Source organism: Cydia splendana, chromosome 21 (assembly GCF_910591565.1).
Source record: "Cydia splendana chromosome 21, ilCydSple1.2, whole genome shotgun sequence".
NCBI lineage: Eukaryota > Metazoa > Arthropoda > Insecta > Lepidoptera > Tortricidae > Cydia > Cydia splendana.
The window spans coordinates 14,332,281-14,341,167 of record NC_085980.1 but is presented as its reverse complement, the minus strand read 5'-3'; the positions used below and the strand labels follow the sequence as shown (position 1 = coordinate 14,341,167).

Here is an 8,887-nt window from a genome sequence, read left to right as displayed (position 1 = left end):
GCTGGCGAAGCGCCTAGTGGAGGCGACGCCGACGGGTGACAAGAGGGCTGGCTCCTACCTCGCGCAAGGTATTGGCATTGCCGTCCAGCGCGCGGCAATGCCGCCAGCCTTCTTGGCACCCTGCCACAAGGCATCGAGCTGGAGTCAGTTTTTTTATTTATAATGTTAATCAAGGAGAGAGGCCTTTGCCCAGCAGTGGGACACTCAGATAGGTTAGAAAAAGAATGCTCTTACCAGGATTTGAATAAGGGCGTGCACCGTAGAAAATAAAGTCGTTTAAAACAATATTGTCACATTTGCGCGACGTGCTGACAGTAAACATTAAATCATTTTTTTTTATTTATTTGAATACTTTTTAACAATAGCTCATTTTATTTTATTTTATTTTATTTTATTGGTTTACCAGTAACTGTTACACTGACGCATACATAAAGTTTATTAAATGTTTAATAACTAAGAGCTTAGTGTACAATAAAATTGAGGTAAACACTGCATGCAAATTAAAATGTATTACCAAGCGAAATTTAATTAATAACGCTCATAAAGCAATAACAGTAACAAGTAATATAAACAAAACATAAACTAAAATTAAAAACTACAACTAACTACAACTAACATTATAAATAATAAAAAAACTGGCTCCAGCTCGGTGCCTTGTGGCAGGGTCCAAGAAGGCTGGCGGCATTGCCGCGCGCTGGACGGCAATGCCAATGCCAGCCCTCTTGTCACCCGTCGCCTCCACTAGGCGCTTCGCCAGCTCTGAGAATATGCCGTGGGCGCCCTTAAATTAATTTCTTATTGCACCTTAAATTAATCAATTATGCCGCATGTGCCCGGAAAGGTGGTACAAGATGGTTACGGATCACCATAGTTGGTGCAGATCGGGGCTTAGGCAGACCGAAGAGGAGATGGCGGGACGACTTGGACGCATTCTATGGCGCTATGGAAAATGGCGTGCAGTTGCGTCAACGTAGCGTCGAGCAGCAGCCGTAGAGTTGACTACACGCCGACGCTTATGGGAGACGCTAGTGTGGGGTGCCCTTATACTGATAAAGCCCACGGAATACCGTAGGAAACATCGTAGATAGGGTCTACCTATAGTGTCATTCTTTGAAACTTGCTAACTATATAAATAAACCGCCATATTGAAATTGTCCCTGAATGATGATTTCAATATGGCGGTTTGTTTACATAGTTAACAAGTTCCTTAGAATGACACTTTAGTGGTAAATAATCGTAGTCTTGATCAGCCTTCAGCCGTTAGCTCGCCAGAGTCGACAACGTACATTTTTGTTAGAAATGAATTGTCTATCATTTCATCATAAGACAAATCTGGAAAGAAATTTTAAATTTAATGTCATAAACAAGGACCGGAAAACCCCTCTTTACGCTTAATCCTATCAATTCGGTAACCCAATCGATTCGGTTACCTTATCATTCGGTAACCCTATCATACTGTTACCTGATTGTAATGGTAACCTTATTGAAACGGTAACCCTAACCTTTAACCGAGTTAATCTCAAAACCCCATCGCGATAGGGTTTTTGTTAAGGGTTTTTAACAGGTTTTCATTCAGTTATGGTAACCTTTATTATCGGCTGCTTACTGGTTTGCTACATTAAAGTAGTTTTAGTGAGTTTTAGTCAGAACTAAAAAAAATACTAAAAAAATTGTTTATTTTATTTACTTTATTTATATTTTGTTGATTTTATTGACTTTATTTATTAAATTTATTTAATTTAATTTATTTATTTAATTTATTGAATTTATTTATTTTGTTTATACTTTTGAATTTAATTTAATTTATTTCATTTATTTTATTTATTTTATTAGTTTTATTTATTTAATTTATTTAATTTGTTTAATTTATGTAATTTATTTAATTTATTTAATTTATTTAATTTATTTAATTTATTTAATTAATTTAATTTATTTAATTTATGTAATTTATTTAATTTATTTAATTTATTTAATTTATTTAATTTATTTAATTTATTTAATTTATTTAATTTATTTAATTTATTTAATTTATTTAATTTATTTAATTTATTTAATTTATTTAATTTATTTAATTTATTTAATTTATTTAATTTATTTAATTTATTTAATTTATTTAATTTATTTAATTTATTTAATTTATTTAATTTATTTAATTTATTTAATTTATTTAATTTATTTAATTTATTTAATTTATTTAATTTATTTAATTTATTTAATTTATTTAATTTATTTAATTTATTTAATTTATTTAATTTATTTAATTTATTTAATTTATTTAATTTATTTAATTTATTTAATTTATTTAATTTATTTAATTTATTTAATTTATTTAATTTATTTAATTTATTTAATTTATTTAATTTATTTAATTTGTTTAATTTGTTTAATTTGTTTAATTTGTTTAATTTGTTTAATTTCTTTAATTTGTTTAATTTGTTAATTAAAATAATACATAAACTAAACATAAAACTAATTAAAAACGGACAGCTGCCACGAAAAATTTTTTCACATATTGAAAAATTCATTTAAATTTGTAATATTGTATAAATACAACAATTCAATTCTCGGGGTACAGTTTTACGAAAATCATCTGTGATAAATAGTATGTACATATATATGTGAAAACAAGAATTGCAAGAATTATGTGTTACGGTTTGAAATCGCATTACAACCCTTTCAAATTCATTGTTTCCCGATGTCCCCGAAGGCTCCTGTGAAAATCTAGATCTACCCATCGTAGTGCCGGTTTTCGCCCACCGTAAGGCCTCTTTCGACGCCCCGTCTCTACCCAGCGTTCCGGCTACGACGAAAAGTCCCCGCTGCCGTCGCTAGAGGCGACTGTGCACCGGTGCACCACACATCGAGAGAGTATCGACTCTGCCGTACCGTGCCAGACGTTAATTGTGAATTTATTTAGTGGTTTGTGTTTGTTATTTGATATACTTATGTAATTTAAAAATGACGGACAAAATAATCTTATATTCTTTTCTAATGTTTATTTTGTAAGTTGCTGTGTTAATTTAGTTACTATCCTATTGTATTTAGTTTAAGACTCTGTACTTTTTACTTAGTTTTAATTGTTAGTTTGTTACTTATGCAGGCTACGACCCTTTCGCAGTGCCCCTACAGCCCTAACTCTTCGCGTACCTTCACCGAGCACGGGCTGAAGGTACATATTACCCGCAAGCATAGAACCCGACCCACCGCCCTTCCTCCTACTCTAACAGTTCAGCCACAACAGCGGCAACAAGCCCTCTCAGGTAACAGTAGTTGTATAGACCTAGATGACCTTGCTACCCTAAAGCAATCTGTACGAGTGTTGCGTCACATACCTAAGGGGGCTCGCAACCTGGCGGCAGGTAAATTGTGCGAGGCTATCGAACAATGTATTAAGAACAACGGCACTCCAGACTGGTTTGCTCTGCTTTCATTTGCCTACTCTGCTCTAAAGGCGCCAGATTCAACCAGCGCAGGCAACTTAACAACCAAAGTTAAACGGAACATTGTATCTTCTGGGGTAATCGATTCTCTTTTTGTGGAAGCTGAGCCGGCCGCTTTGAGACCGCCCTCGATTCTCAGAACTATAGAGTCCAAAGTTTACGAGGGTGACCTTAGAGGGGCAGTACGGGTTCTTATGTCGGATGACGGAATAGCGCCGCCCAATCCTGAAACCCTTGCCACCCTAGTATCCAAGCACCCAGCCCCATCTCGACCGTTGACTTTCCCACCTGAACCAGACAATTCCTGTCCCGCTCTCTCTGTCAAGCTGGAAGAAGTCTCACAGGCGCTAGGCTCGTTCAACAATAGCTCTGCTGCCGGCCTGGATGGCATCCGTCCATCACACCTGAAAGAGCTCACTTCCAGTGCTGCTGGCGAGAATGGGCCTCGGTTGCTTGAATATTTAACCAAACTCTGCAATTTCCTACTCAGTGGCCAGCTAAATCCAGCAGTTTCCCCGTATATTTACGGAGCGTCGCTGTGCGCGCTGTCAAAAAAAGATGGTGGCTTAAGGCCTATCGCTATTGGCAGCGTATTTCGCCGCCTGACTGCCAAGTTAGGTTGTCGAGCTGTGCGTGACGAAATGGCGTCTTACTTGCAGCCTTACCAATTAGGTTTCGGCACGAAACTTGGCTGTGAAGCTGCTATTCACGCCACTCGAGCCTTCGTTCTTGACCCTAAAAACGCAGACTCCGTTATCATTAAGATAGATTTAAAAAATGCGTTTAATTCCGTAGAGCGGGACGTACTCTTATCTGAAGTTAGGGAGAAAATACCAATACTGTACCCCTTTCTTCACCAAGTTTACTCATCTCCGTCTAAACTTTTTTTCAATGAGTCCCTCATCCAGTCTCAGGTGGGGGCTCAGCAGGGGGATCCGCTTGGCCCCCTGATCTTTAGCCTCGCCATCCAAAAAGCAATATCCGGTCCTCAATCTCCACTAAACGTTTGGTATTTAGATGATGGCACTCTTGGTGGTAAGCCTGAAGAAGTATACCAAGACTTGGTCACACTCCTCCCACTCCTCCATAATCTGGGCCTCGAAGTCAACACCAACAAATGTGAATTCTTCCCCTGCAGCGCCAATTCACATTCCTCATTACCTTCGTTTAGCACCCTACTACCTGGTCTCAAAGAGCTGTCCAGTCAAAACTTTCACCTCTTGGGTTCCCCTATATTTCCCGATGCTGTTCCTGGAGCTTTTAAGACAAGAGAACAACTTCTCTTATTAGCAAGAGAAAGGCTTAGAAAGCTCTCGGCACATGTAGCTCTGACTTTGCTAAGATCCTGCTTCGCCGTCCCCAGAATCACCTACTTCCTACGCACAGTGCCTACTTGGCTACACCCCACACACATGGACTCATTCGACCTGGCACTAAAAGAATCTGCTGAGTGTCTTTTAAATGTATCCCTCAACCATGACCAGTGGGACCAGGCCTCTTTACCTATTCGCAATGGCGGTCTGGGTATACGACGCTCACGAGATGTAAGCCTTCCGGCCTTCCTTGCGTCGGCGGCCGGGGTTGTGGACCTTGTCACTAAAATTTTACCTTTAGATGGTGCCAAGGCCACAATACCCTATGCCGCCGAGGCTTTGTCGGCTTGGAAGACTCTGAACTCTGATGCGCCAGTACCAGACAAACCTTACCGCCAGCGTTTATGGGATGACGTCGTGGTAAAGAGACTACTCGACAGTCTTATTCATACCGCTGCTGGTTCTGACAGAGCCAGGCTAATCGCTGCCTCCAGGCCTGAATCTGGAGCCTGGCTACACGCTCTTCCCTCCCCAAACTTAGGCACCTTACTAGACAGCGACTCGATGCGTGTGGCCGTTGCTCTCCGCTTAGGTTGTGACGTATGCCAACCACACCAATGCATCTGCGGTTCCACTGTGGAGAGCAACGGTCACCATGCCTTGAGCTGCTGCCGTTGCGCTGGGAGGTTCCCACGGCACCATGCTCTTAATGACATTATTAGAAGAGCCTTAGTGTTAGCTAATGTCCCATGCATGCTTGAGCCGCCAGGTCTCAGCCGATCGGACGGCAAAAGGCCTGACGGCTTGACCCTGGTGCCGTGGGAAAGAGGTAAGTGCTTATTATGGGACGCCACGTGCGTCAGTACTTTCGCCGCCTCGCATCTTAGCCGCACAATACGGTCGGCAGGAGCGGCTGCTGAGCACGCGGCGTCCCTTAAAAAAGCTAAATACTCGGCGCTAAGCGGGTACTTATTCGTCCCCCTCGCTGTCGAGACCTCAGGCTGCTGGTGCGCTGAGGGTATGTCCTTCCTCCGGGAGCTGGGTCGTCGCCTGCTAGAAAGAGGCCTTGACCCCCGCTCCGGGTTTTTCCTGATGCAAAGGCTGTCCATCGCAGTCCAACGCGGCAACGCAGCGAGCGTGATGGGCACCTTTGCGTCGGGGGCAGCCCGGGACGGGCTTCAGTAGGCAATTTTTTATACTTATTTAGTTTATATTTAAGTTTAGTTTTTAATTAGTTTTATGTTTAGTTTATGTATTATTTTAATTATGAAATAAATATATTTGTTAATTTGTTTAATTTGTTTAATTTGTTTAATTTATTTAATTTATTTAATTTATTTAATTTATTTAATTTATTTAATTTATTTAATTTATTTAATTTATTTAATTTATTTAATTTATTTAATTTATTTAATTTATTTAATTTATTTAATTTATTTAATTTATTTAATTTATTTAATTTATTTAATTTATTTAATTTATTTAATTTATTTAATTTATTTAATTTATTTAATTTATTTAATTTATTTAATATATTTAATTTATTTAATTTATTTAATTTATTTAATTTGTTTAATTTGTTTAATTTGTTAAATTTGTTAAATTTGTTTAATTTGTTTAATTTGTTTAATTTGTTTAATTTGTTTAATTTGTTTAATTTGTTTAATTTGTTTAATTTGTTTAATTTGTTTAATTTGTTTAATTTGTTTAATTTGTTTAATTTGTTTAATTTGTTTAATTTGTTTAATTTGTTTAATTTGTTTAATTTGTTTAATTTGTTTAATTTGTTTAATTTGTTTAATTTGTTTAATTTGTTTAATTTGTTTAATTTGTTTAATTTGTTTAATTTGTTTAATTTGTTTAATTTGTTTAATTTGTTTAATTTGTTTAATTTGTTTAATTTGTTTAATTTGTTTAATTTGTTTAATTTGTTTAATTTGTTTAATTTGTTTAATTTGTTTAATTTGTTTAATTTGTTTAATTTGTTTAATTTGTTTAATTTGTTAAATTTATTTAATTTATTTAATTTGTTTAATTTATTTAATTTATTTAATTTATTTAATTTATTTAATTTATTTAATTTATTTAGTTTATTTAATTTATTTAGTTTATTTAATTTATTTAATTTATTTAATTTATTTAATTTATTTAATTTATTTAATTTATTTAATTTATTTAATTTATTTAATTTATTTAATTTATTTAATTTATTTAATTTATTTAATTTATTTAATTTATTTAATTTATTTAATTTATTTAATTTATTTAATTTATTTAATTTATTTAATTTATTTAATTTATTTAATTTATTTAATTTATTTAATTTATTTAATTTATTTTATTTAATTAATTTATTTAATTTACTTAATTCATTTAATTTATTTAATTCATTTAATTTATTTCATTTATTTAATTTATTAAACTTATTTTATTTATTTATTTTAATTATTTTAGTTATAATATAATAATATTTATAATAAGAACACACCACACAGGTAGGTATAAAGATAAACAAAGGAAAGGCAAAAAAACTTGTAAGCTGGTGGCTTCATAGACTGCCCATGCCAACCTCGGTTATTCAATAATAAGTTGAATTTAAGTGTGCGTAAAGATTACAATCGTTTGAACTGGTCAAAAACCTCATAATGAGGTAACTGAATAGACTGGGTTTTTATTTCGGTTACCGGTAACAGAGGTTAACTCGATCTGATACGGTTACCGAATCAAAGTGTTACCTTATTAAGCGGTTACCGTTATGGTAGGGGTTTTTATAAACACCTCTAAAATAACCCTATGAAAAACCCCGGTTAAGGTAACCGGTTCCTGTCCCTGGTCATAAATAGAGGTATTTACCTACTTGTACGGCCAAGAAATTCAATGTCAGTACCAGGGATGTTGCGAATATTCGCATCCGCATCCGCATCCGCGGAACTTCCGCATTATTTTCAACATCCGCATCCACTTAAAATCGATACGGAGCTTATGCGGATGCGAATGTCGAACAAGTCGATACAGGAACATCTTAGCGGCGGCGTAAGTGCTAAGTAATTTCGTCATTACCTCTAACGAAATCATCTAGATCCAGAAAAGGCCAAGTTACTGTTTATTAAATATAACGCACCTATATTTTTGCTCAAATACTAAACGTTTAAGAGCGGTGGTGGCCGAGTGGATATGACGTCCGACTTTCAATCCGGAGGTCGCGGGTTCAAATCCTGGCTCGTACCAATGAGTTTTTCGGAACTTATGTACGAAATATCATTTGATATTTACCACTAGCTTTTCGGTGAAGGAAAACATCGTGAGGAAACCTGCATACATCTGCGAAGAAATTCAAAGGTGTATGTGAAGTCCCCAATCAGCATTGGGCTAGCGTGGGGACTATAGCCCAAGCCCTCTCGCGCATGAGAGGAGGCCTGTGCCCAGCAGTGGGACGTATATAGGCTGAAATGATGATGATGATGATGACTAAACGTTTCGTTTTTTTTTTAATAAAAATTACTAAAAATGTAATATTTGACGGTTTTTAAGTACCTAATCTGGACATCCGCATCCGCATCCGCGTCCGCGGATGTCAAAAAATCTGCATCCGCAACATCCCTGGTCAGTACCATTTCGTATCTCGTCACAGTAACAATAGGCCCCGTGCATGAAATATAGGGGGCAGCATAGGAGCTGTAGAGATGCGGTGCCCGATTATGATCTTCGTAAAGGGGCCCACTGATTAACAGTCCGCCGGACGGTATCGGCCTGTCAGTTAGAAAAAATTTGACAGTTCCGAACAACTGACAGGCCGATACCGTCCGGCTTACTGTTAATCAGTGGGCCCCTTACGAAATGAAAGTCTTTGATGTGAACACCAAATGTTTCGGAGCACAACACTCACACGTTCAAATGATGCACAACAGTATTTACAATATTAAATTCAACGGCGAAGCAAAATAGATCGACATTTCTTATTGGCGTGCCGAGACGATGACATAGAGCGAGGTACGGACATGCGCGCCTGCGCGCGCCACCGTACCCGCCTCAGAGCCGTCAGATTTTTGGCGCGAGGCGTAAATGTGTCGTTTATGCTTCCGAAGAGACAAGATGGCAGAACCTACTATGCACAAGGAAACGTACGAGAACGGT

General features: G+C 36.4%; 1 protein-coding gene across 2 annotated transcripts in view; it reads right to left on the bottom strand.

Annotated features, from left to right (window-relative positions):
- Positions 1–828: 828 nt before the first annotated feature.
- Positions 829–8,887, bottom strand: part of LOC134801053 (uncharacterized) — a 31,492-nt gene continuing 23,433 nt past the window's right edge. For both annotated transcript variants that reach the window (XM_063773580.1, XM_063773581.1), the window contains exon 7: positions 829–1,332. In XM_063773580.1, the coding sequence (XP_063629650.1) occupies positions 1,247–1,332 (86 nt within the window). In that variant the 3' untranslated portion in view covers positions 829–1,246. The remainder of the gene's footprint in view (positions 1,333–8,887) is intronic.